This window comes from Brienomyrus brachyistius, chromosome 12 (genome assembly GCF_023856365.1).
Source record: "Brienomyrus brachyistius isolate T26 chromosome 12, BBRACH_0.4, whole genome shotgun sequence".
NCBI classification, from domain to species: Eukaryota; Metazoa; Chordata; class Actinopteri; order Osteoglossiformes; family Mormyridae; genus Brienomyrus; species Brienomyrus brachyistius.
Window position 1 is genome coordinate 15,032,615 of NC_064544.1, and position 19,867 is coordinate 15,052,481.

At 41.0% G+C, this 19,867-nt stretch overlaps 1 protein-coding gene across 4 annotated transcripts in view; it reads left to right on the forward strand.

The window, feature by feature from the left end:
- Positions 1–19,033, forward strand: part of LOC125704845 (SLAM family member 9-like) — a 32,291-nt gene extending 13,258 nt beyond the window's left edge. For 2 of the 4 annotated variants that reach the window (XM_048970977.1, XM_048970974.1), the window contains exons 2-5: positions 16,342–16,656; positions 16,755–17,012; positions 17,458–17,600; positions 17,826–19,033. In XM_048970977.1, coding sequence (XP_048826934.1) covers positions 16,342–16,656; positions 16,755–17,012; positions 17,458–17,600; positions 17,826–18,011 — 902 coding nt within the window. In that variant the 3' untranslated portion in view covers positions 18,012–19,033. Of the gene's footprint in view, positions 1–1,359; positions 1,675–1,772; positions 2,031–2,491; positions 2,623–2,847; positions 4,633–12,067; positions 12,231–16,341; positions 16,657–16,754; positions 17,013–17,457; positions 17,601–17,825 lie in introns of those variants that run through there. The other 2 variants (XM_048970976.1, XM_048970975.1) reach the window with 2 other exon arrangements.
- The last annotated feature ends 834 nt before the right edge of the window (positions 19,034–19,867 follow it).

A 19,867-nucleotide genomic window follows, 5' to 3' on the forward strand; every position in this document is an offset into this window, starting at 1 on the left:
GTTGTCTTCCTACGTCTACAAAATTGTTTGGTATTTATTATAATAATTTATGTATAATGTTGTTCCTGATAATGTAGGCTTTGTCACACGTGATGTTTTCTCTGTGTCTCAGATTGATTTTTCCAGACTTCAGCCTCATGATGTCCTGCTTTACTGACACTGACAGCTATTAGGTCGTCATATTTTAGTGACAAAAACAACAGAAATGAAAATACCACACTAGGCTGTTTATCAGCTTAATTGTGTATTAATTGATGATGCAGTAACATACATCTGGCCAAGGAACAGCTAAGCAGATAATTGTTCAAATATTTTTATGTATAGAAAACAGAATTTTTAAAGTTAGAAATCTCACACAGATCACCCAACATAGCTGTTCATGGGTTTAAAGTAAAGCTGACAGCCAAAATACTGAAAATTGTCTCTCTGTCAAAATACTTAAGGTCTGTAATATACAAGAAACAGTGTGTGTTTACATTTGAGCTTTAAGTTTAAGTTATTTGTTCAAAGAAACCTTGTTTCTGTTTGTGGGTGGATGCCCCGATATGATGCCATGGAAAGATAGCTTTCTGGTGCTGAACAAACATCAGACCAAAGCACAGAACTAGATTACAAAAGTGTACATGGGCACAGGGTGCTCTGTAGTCATGGGGATTGGGCCAGAAGCCTGTGCCAGGCCACACAGAATCTTGCATGTCAGGCTCTGAAAGCACTGAGGGCAGCAATGAGCCGCATCAGGCCCACAGGAAAAGTCAGAAACCTGGATTTTTTTGCCTTTTAAGAGAAGTAGCACCTATAGTAGTATTTTAGATGATAACATGGACCAAAGCATGTGTGTTTTTTGGGTTATTTAAGCTCATGGTTCTCCATCCTGTTCCATACCTACCTTAATTAGGCTCACATGGTCTGTAACAGGCTAATAATGACTGTAGCAGGTTGACAGGAGTGTGGGTTGGAATGAAAACATTGTAGCAGCTGGTCCTCCAGGAACAGGACTGAGAACCACTGATTTAAGCTTCATATATTAAATACTGTAAAACTAATTCACAGCATGTACACCATATAATTTGCATCTAATATGAGCCCAAATAAAACATTAAAATAGAGAAGTTCATTCTGTGTCAGCACAGTGTTACTTGGCCAATCAAATGTAAGATGACTTACAGAGTTGAGGTCATACCCTAAGGAACGTTTGGTGCAGATTAAGAAGAGTGCACTACCAGCAATGTGGCCTATTCATATTTCTCCCTTGATATGTGTTAGATATTTAAAATGTCTGCTCTTGCATTAAATACAATATGTAATTGGTTAATCAATTGGGGGTAAATTATATTATAAATATACTGCATCTTTCCCCAGACTCCAGCCCTGCAGTGTCTCCCATTTATGGGTTAAAGGGAGCGTCTGTTCATCTCACAGTGGAGAGTCTTCAACATCTACAGATCAGAAGAATCACATGGAGATTCAACTCTACAGCAATACTGGAACACACACTGGATACTAATAATACACATTACTACCCAGGTTATAAAGAGAAGATGCAGTTTGACAGCAGAGACTTCTCTCTGCTCATTAAGAACCTCAACGAGACAAACCAGGGCACCTATACTGCTGCAATAACTGGAACCAGTGGGGCTGATTCTGAAAAAGCCAAGTACTATTTGCATGTCCAAGGTAAGCAGGGAATTTGAGTCTGTTTATTAGTGTCTCTGCTGTGCTGTGAAACTGATCATAACCTGTACAGTGAAACATTCATTGGTTATACTTTGCAGAAGCCGTTGCCAAACCCATTATACAGATGAATAATTCGACATTAGACTCTGCTGAAGGATTCTGCAATGTGTCAGTGAACTGCTCTGTGAGGGACAGCTGGGTCTATTACACCTGTGACCAAACCCAGTGCTCACAGACAGAGCCCCAGTCCTGGCCGGATGTGAACATCACTGTCACTGTTTATAATGGAAACATCATCTGCACAGGCAGTAACCGGGTCAGCAACAAGACCCAGTCAGAACCACTGGGAGATGCATGTGAGTGTTTGATGGTGAATTTGATTATTACTTATATTAGGACACTGATCACTACTTGCTACTTGCATTTCAAACTGTCTGGTGTCTGAAGCTGCTGTGGCCTCCTAACTGGATCATGATCACCTTGGTCACCATGATTATTTACTCTGTTAGTAGCTCTCTTGTCTGATACTCCAATGGTTGTGTTATTATACACAGAAAAGTGATATAATTTCTAACCTTCTATGCTCATTTTATAAAACACATGTGCAAATATTTGCATATATTAAGAACTATATAATTATCAGTCCTAATTTCAATTAATTTCATGAACAAGCTCTGTTTTGACCAAGAAGGTGTCCCATTCAGATTTTGACCTGATGGGGATACAGGATTGGTTAGTTTCAGTTTGAATTGTGTGTTTATCTGAGTTCAGTGATGGTCGGCAGTATAACTGACTGTAAACATAATGTCTGTTACAGGTATGACTGCTGCCATGTTTGTGTCTCCATCATCATGGTACATTTGGCTGGTGGTACCTGGCATTGTCTGCCTCTGCATTGGTTTCATATGTTTTAAAATCCACCATAACAGGCATACAAGAAATTCAGAGGTAACTTAATATTTTCATATAAATATTTAGTAATTCATTAATGAAACTGCACATGTTTACGGATATGGAGATAAAATGATCTAAATTATGATACCTGTATTAATTCTACGTCATGCATTCCAAATGACGCCTTTGTGCCCTGTGATGCATGTTAACCTGTAAAGTGCTGTATGGTGATGCAAACACACCTGCATTAGCAGTGTAATAACGCATGTTAACCTGCAGGGGGAGCTGGGCCCGGATGGAGCAAACACTGAGTACATGGTGCCACCAACTGCAAACACAGCACATCCCCCAAATACCCCCCAGGATAACACTGTGTACAGCACCGTGGGACACCCAAAGGAGCTGCCCCCAGGAAGACCCCCACCAGCTCACTGTGATGACACGAGTATTTACAGTCAGGTGAAGAAATAACATGGACTTTACTGCAGAATGAAAGCTGTCTGGAACTTTTTAGCTGAAGCTTGTGATAATTCTGCCTTTGCAGACAGTCTATATGTACTGTAGAATATTCATGTGATCAGATGAAAAGGGGGATTGTACATGTTTCATGTATTACTGTTGAATGGATGGAAAAAATGTGGCGTCCTTTTGCCAGAACTTTTGTTACTAACTCTTTCAAATCTGTGATACAGGAAACACAATCAGCAGCAACTTCTCTGTTTATTTTGTTGCCACAGCTGCAGACAGACCAGTTATAAGCAGTTTTTCACACTGGAATTTACCGAATATTGCAGTGTGTGCTGGGTGCCACTTAAATGCAATGTCAGTTTGAAGGGTTTCATCCATTTTATATATTTCGATATTCATTGGTGGTAAAAGATTTGAGATGTTTGAGATGGAGGAAAGATCCATGGGATGCAGGGAATTGGAGGATGGCATTTGGGGTTTAATTTGAAATGAAATGATGCTTTATTATGCCATTTGCACGAATACAAGTTCAGGTACAGCGGAATTCTTTCATTTTTGCAGATCCCATCATGCTCTCCTGTCAGATACATAAGCACACCTGAGTTGGACCGATGGTGCTGGTCTCTCTCCTGCTCATACCAAGCAAACGGATCTTATAGTAGCAAACTGTCATTTGATTACACAGGATCAGAGGTCACATCCCTTGACCTTGTCCCTCCCCCCAAATATCCATATGCCCACACGATTCACAGGGGTGTAATACAGATAAGGACCCCCCCCAAGACAGGGTTACAGACTGCAGCTCAGTGGCTCAGTGAAACAGTAGGGGGTGCACAGGGACCGGTTTGAGAAACACTGACCAATGTTACCACTTCTTTTTCCTTGTCTCACTTCCTCTTGTTTTCCCGCACACTTTGAGTTAATATCTTATCCGCAGGAGGTGGGGTGTTTGGGACACATATAGAAAGAGGAAACACAAATGCTGACTCAGGTTTCACTGTGTATAAAACAATCACATGGACATGAACGTCCCCCAAACGAACTTGATGGGCTGAATGGCCTCCTCTCGTTTGTAAATTTCTTATGTTCTTATGTTCATACACAGATTGCTTAAAAGTAAGATTGCTGTTAAACTCTCCTTTGAATAGACTGACATGAAGATATAATAATAAAATCAACCCCCCCGCCCCCCCCCCGCCAAATGCTGTGGCCCTGAAATCTGACCCCAAAGCTTTGCTCCCTCCTGTACAGTATATATGTCTGCATATATGCAAAAGGAGACCAAGATACTGTAAGATATGCAAAAAGAAGCATTCTGATGTACCTGTACTTCTGCAAATAAAAAGCATCATTTAATTGCATAATTTACAGATATTCTTCTTACTGACCACTAGATGGAGTGTTTTTAGGAGAATCCTTGAATGCCGCATGAGCAGTCAAATATCATGAACTACAGGACAAATACTTGATCGTATTAAATCTGTGACACAGTGACTGGTTGTATTTCCACAGTGTAATTTGTCCTGCTGTTCAGAGGAATAAATACAGCAAATTGTTAAAATGCAGCTCAGCAATAAATGTCAGGATCCGTCCTGCTCTTGTCTGTCGTTTCCCTGTTTGGCCGCTGCTCATCCTGTTCAGTGATTCCCTGGTGTCCTTTGGTTGCATCCTAATGTTGCCTCCTGTTTCCCGGGCCACTGCATAGCCAGTCACTCTTTAAATTTAAATATGGCTGTTCACTTTTTAAATTAAAAGACCAAGATGGGATATGCAAAAAAGAAGCATTCCAGGCTACTTGTACTTGTGCAAATAAAATTCAGTTTCATTGCATCATTCTACCAATCACTAGGGGAAGTGCTTTTAGAAGAATATTAAAATATGCTGGGGGTGGCATGGTGGTGCAGTGGTTAGCACTGTTGCCTCACACCTCTGGGACCCGGGTTCGAGTCTCCGCCTGGGTTACATGTGTGTGGAGTTTGCATGTTCTCCCCATGTCGTCGTGGGGTTTCCTCCGGGTACTCCGGTTTCCCCCCACAGTCCAAAAACATGCTGAGGCTAATTGGAGTTGATAAATTGCCCATAGGTGTGCATGTGTGAGTGACTGGTGTGTGAATGTGCCCTGCGATGGGCTGGCTCCCCGTCCTGGGTTGTTCCCTGCCTCGCGCCCATTGCTTCTGGGATTGGCTCCGGACCCCCCGCGACCCAGTAGGATAAGCGGTTTGGAAGATGGATGGATGGATGGAAAAAACAAAAACTGCCAGCTCTGAAGTGTAAAACACAAACGCAAAAAGAAAACGCAGTAAAACAAACATTAATGGTCCTGAGGTACAGAACACAAATACACAAAATAAAAAAGCAAAAACCCAAACCGAGCCACCCTGAGGTGCCACCTGCCTCATGTTGGAAACACCCATCTTGTGCCACCAAAACAGCTGGACTTGTTTGTCCAGCACATCACATTCCGTAGATACAAAGGCTACTTAAATACCTCTCTCATGTCCTCAAACCATCCCTAAACAATTTTTGCAGTGTGTCAGACGTCACACTGACATTATACCATTTCCGTTTAGGGATGTACTTGTTCTGTAACAAAGGTAGGGGATGTCAAATTAACATTTACAGAAAGGCAAGGACCCAGGGTTTCCAGTTTTCCTGCAACACTGGACTCTGGCTGTTTGAAGCGCAGGCCAAAAAATTTTAAAAGTGCATCTATTGCATGGCATGCACCCCTACCCCCGTGCTCTGTGTATGGTGACAGAGTCTTCCTCCCTGATTATTCAACTAATATTTTGTTGACCTACAGACGTAACCTAGATATCATGTTTTTTTGCACATAGGAACACCTAGGGGGTACATTAATCTATGTTTCTCACATGTAAAACAAACAAAGAAAGTTTTTCAGCTATGGCGGGAGTATGAATGTCTGTCGATTCTACAGTATGTTCTTGATAAGCAGTGACATGTCTGCACTGTCAAACTGCTTTTTGGTTTCATAACCTTGGTAGTAACGTGGATTATTACTGCCTGGTGTGTATTCCAGTATGTCTGCTTTGTCGAGTCCCCATGTAATGGACCCACCACTGTGAGAAAAGACTCCCTTTAACCCATAAGCAGGAAACACTGCAGAGCTGGAGTCTGGAGACGCACTGAACACATTCAAGAGCTACAGTTCATTTACTGCATTATAATGCTAAATGTATCATTTCTCCCTTATGATTCCCATCCTCTCTTACATATTATCTTATCCTCTGTTAAATATTACACTTGTGTAAACAACATTTATCCCAAAGTGCTACAAATGATTTTATTCAGCACAAACTCAGCACCAATAATCTGAGATAATTTTGAATGTGTTTATTCAATTTTGTTAAAATCTACTTTAAACATTTCAAAACCTTTTTTCAGTGGTGCTGACAAATTGTAAAAAATCACATTATAAACTCTCTTTCTAGCCAAGACTTTTTAGCTCTGAAGCTTACAGACATAGGGGCTGGCTACACAAAGGTGAATGAGACATTCAAAGAACTGTATGAGGTTTGATTACTAAATTGTTACAACTTTGAAGTGACTTTGGAGTCACCACACCTTTGCATACTGTCAATGGCCCATCAGTCTGGACTGTCTGTCACTGCTCTTCACACCAATCAGTTTGTAAAGGCAGTGTGAATTTTACAGTTTTTTTCAATTGCTAAGACAGATATTGCAATACTGAAGTTGCTTTCTCAAAATTTTTCATACAGTCACCACAACATTAGCTTATGTGGGCTAAACTGTTAAGCATTTTGCTTTGCTTTCATACAAAATGCAGTCAATAACTAAATGCTTCAAAAATCATGGACAACTCACAATCTCACAACATTAAATTTTCAGAGGCCATTTTGCACATAAGTATATACTGACCCTAAAACTGCTAGTAAAACAGTCAAAACTGAAATATATCCATCCATCCATCCATCCATCCATCCATCCATTTTCCAAACCGCTTATCCTACTGGGTTGCGGGGGGTCTGGAGCCTATCCCGGAAGCAATGGGCACAAGGCAGGGAACAACCCAGGATGGGGGGCCAGTCCATCGCAGGGCACACTCACACACCATTCACTCTCACATGCATTCCCACGACGACATGGGGAGAACATACAAACTCCACACACATGTAACCCAGGCGGAGACCCGGGTCTCAGAGGTGTGAGGCAACAGTGCTAACCACTGCACTGCCATGCCGCCCCACTGAAACATATAATTTTGCTAAATTACTATCAAGACCCTTTCTAAAATAGATTTAAAAAAACACATAAAATAAACAAATTATGTCAATTGACACAAGATCAAACAATGAATGCTGTATGCCAAAATATTTCTCCAGAAATATTTCTCCTCTCGTTTATAAATTTCTTATGTTCTTATGTTTTTATATAAATTGTCACTCCTGGGTTATGCTGAAAAGCTAGGTCCGTGCCCGGACCCCAACTAGTTTAAATGAACTAGAAATTTTGCAAAGAAGAAAAGAGTGGTCAAATATTCAGCTAGAATCATGCAAGAGGCTTGCTAATGGCTATCAAAAGATTCTGGTTGATACCTTTTGTATGTAAACTTGTGACCACAACTAAAATGTGTTTTTGTAAAGAAAGCGCCATCTCATGGTAATACCCTGCAAGTGAATAAATGGGTGGGTTTAGACGAGAATTTAGGCACACCCCCAGAAGGAGGGGGGTTCTCCCTTTGACTGGCTTTTGGCAGGCAGTCGGCAGGCAGCCGGCTGGGAGGGGAATTGAGGTGGCTGCATCTGTATATATTCCTTTCCTTACCTTTTCCACCCTCAAGGACCCTAGTCATCCCAAACACAAACTGGTTTCACTCCTGCCATCAGGTAAACGGTACTGGAGCAAAAAAAAATAAATATTTTTTTTTCACTTGAAATATTTTTGCTGCCTTATGTATGTTTACTATTTCATTTTTTTATTATTTATTTCTCTTGTATATCACTAACTATAGTAAGTTCTTGGGGAAAATCATTTCATCACCTATATGTATTGCTGTCTGCAGTAGGGTTGTGCATTTAATAAATAAAACATATTTACAAATCAAATCAAACTTTAAAACAAAACATCGATAAATATATATACCATCCATTTATTTTAGATGATTTTCTGGATATTCATATATAAGCAAGATACCTTTCCTGGAACATTTCAGCTGCTAAACCAATTTGTTCCCACAGCATGGGTAGCGTGAGGAGTGGTCGTACAGGGCATAAGCCCCAAGTATTTTTAGCGAAGCCTCATTTTTGTGGCAATTTGTCTAAAAAGGAATCCAGCCATAAACCTTCATCCATTCAATGTGTAACCCCTGTGGAAAAAGCGGGTACTAGACTGAGGTGCAGTGGTACGGTGGCACCAACAGAGGGCGCCCCAAACAGTCCATTAGGATAGAGTGATAGGTACGTAGGTTTACAGTACACACCCAGACTGGGACAGGGGCCGGCGTCGGCTCCCCTGCCTAAGTAAAGGACTGAACCAGGGAGAGGGGTATTTTCTTTTGATTTCTTTTACCATTTTTTCTAAGAGCTCAGCCTTTCTTATGCACAAATTTAATAAAAGTGACCATTGTTCAACCCAGTCGGCTCCCTTCTTCAGACCCTTCATCACCCTTCGCTTTTTAGTTTTCTCACAATTTAATCACTTCCAGTTTGCTAGTCATTCAATGTGTCTGCAAAGTCTGAAAAAGATCCAGTTTTATTTTTTGGAGTTATCACATTAACGTCAAATCTGCTCCTTTTTTTCTAATCAGACAGCAGTCAATATAACGATAAACATCGTAACATTTCTTTTCAAGCATGCAAGTGTGCAGCTATTGTCACTGCAGTGTATCTTTCTGGGTACGCAGATATTTTTGTCTGCTACTCAGGTGGTTGACGCAACATATTTTCCGACGCGCACAGGTGGGAGTGTGCTATATTAGTGGCACCCCGCTAATATAATGGTAGCGGAAACACTGCACATGATAGACCAACATCAATAAACAGTGCAAACTCTGTAAGCTACTAATGACACAGTTACTGGGCCAGCTTCTTAAATATGATACAAGTAAGATGCCGTAAAATGTACCCCCTGCGTACTGAATTGATATCGCATTTATGAAATTCAGTAATTATTATGTAGTTCGTTACAGGGCAGAACTCCACTATGCGCGATACAGAGAGCAGAGGAGAATTGTAAAGGCGCAACCGTGTAGAGACCGAAATTACAAGCTGTTCTGTAAATAAGATAAATAACATAAGGCTATTTAATTCGTTTAATAAAAGGACAATGTATAGACCTGTTCTATAGGAAAGGTAACCTTAAATGATTTCTGCTGTGATACGGTGCTATATAGAAAATAAAATAAAATTAATGACCTTCAAGGGGGGGCGGGAGGTGTGGTTGGGGGGGGGGGGGCGCCCCCCTAATATAATGGTAGGGGAAACACTGGGAGCACTTCAACAGCAACTGTGACCCCCGGCACGTGTAGCAGGGAATCATCTCCATTACTGACTATAAAAGCAGCAACACCCATCAAACCAGCACAGTGACCTCATCCCTACCTGACGGTCTGAACCAGCACTTCGTATGGTTTGATATGGTCATCAACCACCATCATGCCAGGCTGACTGTGCAGGAGGCCCCCCTGAATACTCAGGTGTTCAGCCCGGATGAGGTCAGAAGGGCCGTCAGGCATATCAACTCCAACAAAGCAGCCGGACCTGATGGTGTCCCTGATCGAGTACTGAAACACTGCGCAAGTCAGCTGTCTGCAGTCCTCACCAGCCTGTTCAACATCTCCCTGAAACAGGCCACTGTCCCCACCTGCCTCAAGTCTGCCACCATCATCCCCGTCCCTAAACAGGCAGCTGTCAGGACCCTGAACGACTACCATCCAGTGGCCCTGACCCCCATTGTTATGAAGTGCTGTGTCTTAACACGCATCAAGAAGAACATACCTCCCTCCCTGGACCAACACCAGTTTGCCTACAGGTCAAACAGGTCAGCTGAGGATGCACTGGCCCTCCACACTGCCCTATCACACCTGGAGCAGCGGGACAGCTACATGCGGATGCTGTTTATCGACTACAGCTCTGCCTTTAACACCATCCCCACCCCAACAAGCTGGCCATCAAACTGCACAACCTTGGACTGAACACACACCTGTGCAACTGGGTCTTGGATTTTCTGACCAACAGCCCACAGACAGCGCGCATGGGTAACCACACCTCCGCCTCCATCACTCTCAACAGAGGAGCACCTCAGGGCTGTGTGCTCAGCCCTCTCCTCTACTCCCTCTTCACACACGACTGCAAACTCACCCATGATTCTAACATCATAATTAAGTTTGCAGACAATACCACTGTGATAGATCTGATCTCGAACAACAACGAGTCAGCCTACAGGGAAGAGGTCGAGAGCCTGGAGCGCTGGAGCTAAGACAACAACCTCGTCCTGAACTCAAAAAAGACAAAAAAAATTGATCCTGGATTTCAGGAGACGGAAGCACGGGGGCCACCACCCCATCAGCATTGGTGGTGAGAAGGTGGAGGTGGTTCAGAGCTTTCAATTCCTCAAGGTTCAGATCAGCTGTGACCTCTCATGGACCATGAACACGAACATCAGTCCTAGCAAAAAAAATATCTTTAGAGGATCCACTTCCTGTGGAGCCTGAAGAAAGCAAAACTTCCACAGCAGCTCCTGGTGAACTGCGATCACGTACTGCATCACTGCATGGTACTCTGGATGCATCTCAGAGAACAGGAAAACTATGCAGCGCATCATCAGGACAGCCCAGGGGATCACTGGCACCCAGCTTCCGTCACTGAAAGGAATCCATCGCACACGGTGCAGCTGCAGAGCTGGAAAAATAATCAAGGACCCAACCCACCCTGGACACAAACTCTTTACTCCTCAGCCATCTCAGCAGACACTACAGAACCCTGTACGCTCGCACAACCTGGCTGAGGAACAGCTTTTACCCAGCATCCATTGCCCTTATATATAGTGTACATACATAGTGTCTGTACATATTTTATTCTCCGATTCTATCTTATGTTTCACAATCTGTTTAATTGTAAATATACTATGCATCTGCTGCCGCGTTCCAAAGTAAATCTCATTGTACTTATAATGACAATGACAAGTATCTTTATCTCTTTATCTCATGATGATGGAAATAACGTTCACACAATTTCCCCAAAAATCTAAAATGCAGGAATTCAGTGTGGACTTTCTAAAAAAAAAAACCTGAATGTTGTAGTGAAGAAAAGCTTGACCTACAGCCCAGGATATCAGAATGAGAGAAGTTTGCCTGGTATCAGGTTGGAGGACCATCCAAAAAAAAGAAACTCGGGCTTTAACTTCTTTTAGGGCAAGAAAACTTTAGTTCTGTTGAAAACAAAGCTTGCAATGAAATTATTTTTAGTAAGTTTTCTTACCCTGAAAGTAACTCAGTACATTGAGCATTGCAGCTCTCTTTGCAGGTGGTTAGAACTTTAGCTTTGAGAGTCAAACAGTGTTGAAATGTGGGTTGGAGAGTAAATGTTATTGTACAACAGACAACACAGGAAATAGGAAACAGATGTCTTCAAACACAAGAAAAAAAAAATCACCCATTTCAATATGTTCTTGACTGAATGTCAATTCAGTTTCAAAATGAAATATTTCGTGAGACAAAATCCAAGAGTTATACTTATAAACAAGATTACATGAGTGACAACCCAAGTGAATGCAATCAGAAATGCTAATTAAAAAGTATAAAGTTATTAAAACTATTCAAGAAACAGCGAAATGGTCCGTTATTGTACTTGTTATGAGAATCTTCTGGTTCTAGAGATCAGGTCTGAGATGGCTTTGGGAAAATAACCTACTATTGAACTTGCTTGTGTGTGTGTGAATAGTTCTGTAGCAGCTGTTGAATGGTGGGAGGACAAACATTTGGTTGTCATACAGAGGAACATTACACCATTTTTTTTTCTTTTGGCATTCGGTACAGCGCAGTATTTTGTGTCGCATGAACAGGAACCACAGTTTCATTTAACAGGAAGAGACTTCAGTGCTTCAGTGATTTTGCTGAAACTATCGCAGAGCTACATGTGTCTCAATACTTAAGATGATCACATACAGAGTGATAATATTTTTTGCAGCCTGGGTCACTCTCACTGTGGAGACAGGTATGTTTTTTTAGAAGTGATGTTGGTGTTTTGTTGTAGATATAATAGCAATAATGGGAATGATGATGTTTGATTTAGGATGATGGCAGTAAAGTTGATAAATATGGAAGTAAAGCTGCAGAACTACCTGATTCTCTAAGAATAATGGAACAGGCCTGTGACCATGATACTGTACGTTATTGCTTTAGAGAAATGTGCTTTAGCAGTGATAATAAATATGTCTCTGTAAGCTGAATTATTTCTGTCTTTAATTAGATTAAAGTATTTTTTTTACCAAAAATGGGCAATGGCATAGATCACAGAAACATCGTATTTGCTGAAAAAGTATGATACAAAAATTTACTTCTCGTTGTAGACCTATTGCATACTGATGAAATATGATTTAAACTACTTAGCCATTTTAGATTAAGAATTAATATTATACAATGATGCTCCATTCCTTACAATGATGTTTAATGATGTAAATTATTTTGTAAATCTCTTCATATTCTCGGGATGGTGTCTGTTGGTGAAATAAGACGAAGACTAAACATGTCTTTATTACTCAGTATATTTCAGTGCCTCCTATCACAAAAGGATGAGAGCAATAATATACGAATCTGACCCTATTTTGTTTGTTACTTATTGTATCCAGTTTAGCTATCTGAGTGCTCAGCCTGACACTGGTAGCTATTTAAGCCGTTTTGGTTGGTAGCTGCACCGACTAAAATATTAATAGAGAAGGACTCTAGTGAGCGCAGGTTTACCCTTTACTGTTGATTTCACATTTTATATTTTGACAAAGGTTGTGGGAATGTCCGCACAATAATATTATTACCTGTAATATTATTAATGTTGAAAAATATTGTTTTCTAATAAAATACTACATTATAACAGTGCTACATGTGTATATCAGAAAAACACCTTCCAGGCTTGAATGCATGACCTCTGAGGTGTGACCCAACAGTGTTACCTACTGCTGCACCTTGCCCATCATTCATTGTTATATGATTCATCTTAGCTGTAGCAGTAGAGTATAACATTATAGGTACATCAGGAAAACTGGACACTTTTCATGCTTTAATTGTTCTGTAAATATTCCTAGAATAAACATTTGTTAGCAGGAATATCTGGATGATATCTGGATGATTCAGCTCGAAGGCTTCTTGGTTACTCAGAGACAGTATAACGTCAGTGGATCTAACAAACCTGTCTCAGAAGCTGCAAGGCAATGATCAGCATGTTTGATTAGGTAGTTCAGGAGATGCGTCAACAGCAGTATGTCTGATAGACTTAACCAGCCGCTCCCCGGCAGTTTAGCGAAGTTAGGCGATGAAGCAGCAAGCTAGGAATGCTGTGTATGAATTTAACACCACCAACTTACTTAGCAAGTTCAGACAACTAAGAATTAATCTAAACCTAATTTATTTGTTAGGTAAAAGCAACATACAACAATCACAATTCAAAACCAGTTCAACAGAGATCAACCTACCTACAACGTAAAAGGCTACTAATTTTCTGAACCTTATACATATAGGATACAGCACACAAAGTGATACATACCCATGACACATGATAGACCTGGGTACAGATGTTAATCACGCGGTACCATGTGGGAGCTCTGGCTGCAGAGCCTTCTCTCAGGAAAGGCTGCAGATCGTGGGGGTGCTAATCACACCTAGCATGTTGGGCTTCTGGCTACAGAGAGTCCCCCCAACTGCTTTGCAGACCCCTCCTTAGATACCACACCAAGTCATGGACATCTGCTTGGAATGGTTTTTTTTTTCTTGGGGATTATGTAAGGCCAACAACATGGTAAAATTTTCCTAACTTACTACATCCTTATTATATCACAATATCCAGTTTAAGGCTTGATACCGGTCCAATACCAGTTGCACTAAGACCATCGAAATAGCACCAGACATTAATATTGTAACACTGGTGAGATCTGCACATGCCTCATGAGCGCTCGTGTATATAGCCCTGTGTCTGTGTAATTGTGTATAGTCCTTGTATTGTTGTTATGGTTATAGTTGCCTTCCCAATCATGATGTGTATGTTTGCCCGTGTTTTGTGTTGTACCCTGTTCGATCCTCACATCTACTTAGCTTGTATAACTCTCCCACCATGTGTGCACCTTACAGTTCAGCATCTGAGCACCTTGTGATTCCGCTCTGTGTATTTGGGGTTCGGTGCTCGCTGGGAGCCTGATACAGTCCTGTTCAGGACTAGAATGAAAGACGTGTTCTGTCCTGGCAAGCAAGTCTCCTCGTCCTTCACTATGCTTGTGATGCCTCAGGCTGCCCTGCATATATCAGTTTCATTAACATTAGGCAGTGATTTCTTTTTTTTTTTTAAAGAAAATAGTTTTATTGAATTTTTCATTATGAACATAGAGACACAAAATGACAATAAAGACACAGATCAAGAGCACAGAACAATAATCCCCCTTTTTGTTGATTGCCTCTAGTGTGGAATTTAGACGGACAAATTTGTCTTCCACCATTTCACCGATGGTCCGAGCAATTTCGTCAATAAGCTCTTCGGTATCTATCGCTGATTTTTCCCTGTCCATGGCGTGTATGTTGGCCCATGTCTTGTGTGTACCCGGTTCGATTCTCACATCTTTTTAGCTTGTATAACTCTCCCACCGTACAGGACTAGAATGAAGGACGTGTTCTGTCCTGGTGAGCAAGCCTCCTCGTCCTTCACTATGCCTGCGATGCCTCGGTCCGCCCTGCTTATATCAGTTTCATTAACATTAGGCAATGTTGCTCCCTTTTAAGCTTTCTGTGTGGACTTTGCGTGACCTGGGACAGGTGGCAGAGGAGCAGGGAGAGAGGGGGAGAGGGAGGTAGGGGTTTATGATCAGAAGCTCTGTGAGATCCTGCAGTCGGCCACTTATTGCTCAGAGGGGGTGAGGTCATCAGCTGAGGTCACACTATTAGCTCTCTGTTGAGAGGTTGGGTCTCATTATTTAAGATGGAGTACAGTGTGCCCTCTATTCACAAGGAGTCCAGCCCGTTTGAGAGAACTAGCTTTGCTCAAAAGGTTGTTCTGCCTTCTAGCCTCCGTCACCTTGATATAATCACACAGCTGCAAAAACTTTGGCAAGAATGAAATGGTAAAAAAAATTCTCTCAAGAAAGATACCATAGACCTTCCTGCAGCCATAACCTCATCCATGTTCCACACATGTGGAGATCATCGCTCTCATACTGTTGAATCTTCATGTTATCAGTCCATAACTCATTATTACAAAACCGTTCAGGTTTTTTGATGTACTTTTTTAGCAAACTGTAACCTAGCATTTCTGTTCTTACGCATTTTCAGTGGCTTGCATCTTGTGGTAAACCCTCTGAGTACATGCTAATGTAGCTATTTATGATGATTTGGAAACAGCTGCAACTACATCCTGGACAGTGTTTTTGATTGGGCTGACAGTTCTGAAGGGTTTTTGCTTTACAAGTGAAAGTATTTTTCAGTCATCCACTGCAATCGTCTTCCTACGTCTACCAAGTCGTTTGGTATTTATTATAATAATGTATGTATGATGTCATTCCTGATAATGTAGGCTTTGTTACACCTGATGTTTCAATCAGATTGATTTTTCCTGAGTTCAGCCTCATGATGGCCTGCTTTACTGACACTAACACCATATTTGAGTGACAAAAACAACAGAAATGAAAATACAACGCTTAGCTGTTTATCAGCTTAATTGTGTATTAATTGATGATGCAGTAACATACATCTGGCCAAGGAACAGCTAAGCAGATATTAGCTTCATATATTAAATACTGTAAAACTAATTCACAGCATGTACACCATATAATTTGCATCTAATATGAGCCCAAATAAAACATTAAAATAGAGAAGATGAGAAGTTCATTCGGTGTCAGCACAGTGTTACTTGGCCAATCAAATGTAAGATGACTTACAGAGTTGAGATCATACCCTCAGGAACGTTTGGTGCAGATTAAGAAGAGTGCACTACCAGCAATGTGGCCTATTCATATTTCTCCCTTGATATGTGTTAGATATTTAAAATGTCTGCTCTTGCATTAAATACAATACGTAATTGGTTACTCATTTGGGGGTAAATTATATTATAAATATACTCCATCTCTCCCCAGACTCCAGCCCTGCAGAGTCTCCCATTTACGGGTTAAAGGGAGCGTCTGTTCATCTCACAGTGGAGAGTCTTCAACCTCTACAGATCAAAAGAATCACATGGAAACTCAACTCCACAGCAATGGTGGATCACACAGTGGATATTAATTACACAGATTACTACTCAGGTCATAAAGAGAAGACACAGTTTGACAGCAAAGACTTCTCTCTGCTCATTAAGAACCTCAACGAGACAGACCAGGGCACCTATACTGCTGTAATAACTGGAACCAGTGGGGCTGATTCTGAAAAAGCCAAGTACTATTTGCATGTCCAAGGTAAGCAGGGAATTTGAGTCTGTTTATTAGTGTCTCTGCTGTGCTGTGAAACTGATCATAACCTGTATAGTGAAACATTCATTGGTTATACTTTGCAGAAGCCGTTGCCAAACCCATTATACAGATGAATAATTCGACATTAGACTCTCCTGAAGGATTCTGCAATGTGTCAGTGAACTGCTCTGTGAGGGACAGCTGGGTCTATTACACCTGTGACCAAACCCAGTGCTCACAGACAGAGCCCCAGTCCTGGCCGGATGTGAACATCACTGTCACTGTTTATAATGGAAACATCATCTGCACAGGCAGTAACCGGGTCAGCAACAAGACCCAGTCAGAACCACTGGGAGATGCATGTGAGTGTTTGATGGTGAATTTGATTATTACTTATATTAGGATACTGATCACTACTTGGTACTTGCATTTCAAACTGTCTGGTGTCTGAAGCTGGTGTGGCCTCCTAACTAGATCATGATCACCTTGGTCACCATGATTATTTACTCTGTTAATGGCTCTCCTCTCTGACACTCCAATGGTTGTGTTAATGTACACAGAAAAAGTGATATCATTTCTAACCTCAAGTACAACATGTTTGCTTATTTATTTATTATAAAATATATATGACAATACTGTATGTAATTATGTCATAATTTCAAATTTTAATTTAATTAAAAAGCACTGTTTTAACCAAGAACGTGTTGAACTCATTCAGATTTTCATTTGATGGAGATACAGTATTCATTCGTTTCAGTCTGAGATGTGTGTTTATCTGAGTGTATTAACTGAACATGTCTGTCACAGGTAAGAAGACTCCCAGTACATCGGAGCCTTTGTCACTGTGGTACATTTGGCTGGTGGTACCTGTCATTGTCTGCCTCTGCCTTGTTTGCTTTGGCTTCATCTGTTTTAAAATCCATCATAGCAGGCATACAAGAAATTCAGAGGTAACTTAATATTTTCATATAAATATTTAGTAATTCATCAATGAAACAGCACATGTGGACAGATACAGAGTTAAAATTATGTAAATTATGATACCTGTATTAATTCTAAGTCATGCATTCCAAATGATGCCTTTGTGCCCTGTGATGCATGTTAACCTGTAAAGTGCTGTATGGTGATGCAAACACATCTGCATTGGCAGTGTAATAATGCATGTTAACCTGCAGGGGGAGCTGGGCCTGGATGGAGCAAACACTGAGTACATGGTGCCACCGACTGCAAAAAGAGCACACCCCCCAAATACCCCCCAGGTTAACACTGTGTACTGCACCGTGGGACACCCAAAGGAGCTGCCCCCAGGAAGACCCCCACCAGCTCACTGTGATGACATTTACAGTCAGGTGAAGAAATAACATGGACTTTTCTGCAGAATAAAAACTGTCTGGAACTTTTTAGCTCATGCTTGTGATGCCAGTTCCTTTGCAGTGGGTCTGTGTGCACTGTACAATATTCATGTTATCAGATGAAACGAGGCCTCTACATGTTTCATATATATGCTACTGAATGGATGGAAAATATGTGACATCTTACTCTTTTTAATCTGTGGTACAGGAAACAAATTCAGCAGCAACTTCCTCTTTTACTTTGTTGTCACAGTTACCATCAGACCAATAATAAGCAATTTTTCACACTGGTATTTACTGAATTTAGCAGTGTGTGCTGGCTGTTACTTTACTTTTGTTAGTTTGAAGTGCTTCCTCCAGGTTATATATTTTGATATTTACTGGTGGTAAAAATTCAAGATGTGAGGTGAAAAGATCTATGGGATGCAGGGAATTGCAGGATGACATTTGGGATTTAATTTGAAAGGAAATGATGCTTTATTATACTATTTGCGCAAGCGTGAATTCCGGTACACCTGAGTTAATTTGTTCTCACATATCCCATCATGCTCTCCTTGGAGATATACCTAAGCACACCCAAGCTACTTCAGGCCTCTCTCTCACTCAAAAACCAAAATGATTTTTTTTCAATTATTATTTGATTACACATGAGTACATGGGCTTATCTCTTTACCTTAAACCCGCCCCCCCCCCCCCCCAAACATCCATATGCTTCCATGATGCAAAAGTGTAATTCAGATAAAGACCCCACCATGACAGGAATATAGACTGCCACTTTGTAGTATTTTAATATCACCTATGTCAGTGTTTCTCAAAGAAGCCCATGGGGACCGCCAGGGACCCCCCCACCCCTGACAGTCTGCATTTTTGCTCTCTTCTAATTCCCTCTTGTGAGGGAGTTGTGAAGCAGAGCAAAAAAAAAAGTGGATCGTCTGGGGTGCCAGAGGACCGTTTGAGAAACACTGACCTATGTAACAACTTCTGTTTTCCTTGTCTCACTCCTTCATGTCTTCCTGAAAACATTGACTTTACATATACATATTGGAGTGTTTGGTGCACATATAGAAACAGGACTTAGCTTTCACTATGTATAAAACAATCAAATGGACATGAACTGCATAATTGTATTGTTATGGAGAATCGCTATATTTTTGTTGGTTTCTCACTGTTTACCTCTCCTCTGAATAGACTGATATGAAGAAATAATAAAACCAAACCGCACCCCCCCCCCCCTCCAAAATGACCCTGGGATCCCACCCCAAGCTTTGCTCCCGCCTGTACAGTATATGTGTGTGCATATATGCAAAAGGAAACCAAGATGAGATATGCAGAAAGAAGCAGTCCGATGTACCTGTACTTTTGCAAATAAAAAGCATCATTTCATTGCATCATTTACAGATATTCTTCTTACTGACCACTAGATGGAGTGTTGACATTTTTAGGAGAATCCTTAAATGCCGCATGAGCAGTCAAATATCATGAGCTACAAAGTATGTACAAAATGTTTTATTATATTAGGACTGAGACAGTGACTGCTTGTATTTACATAGTGTAATTTGTTCTTTTCAGAGGAATAAATGCAGCAAATCATTAAAATGCAGCTCAGCATTAAATAAAAATGGAAGGAATTTCAATAAAGATGCTAAATATTCAGGGTGGTGCAGTGGCTAGATAAATAAACAGCATATGTTGTATCTTATTACTGTTACCTTATAAATGCTACTTGATGAACTGCTGTATAAAAGCAATAATGTTCCCGAAGCCGTGTGGTTGTACTCCGGTATATCATGGCTGTGATCACATGTGGCCTACAGCCGAATCACAGCCCTGATATTCTGGAGTACAACCGCGCTCCTTCTCATATG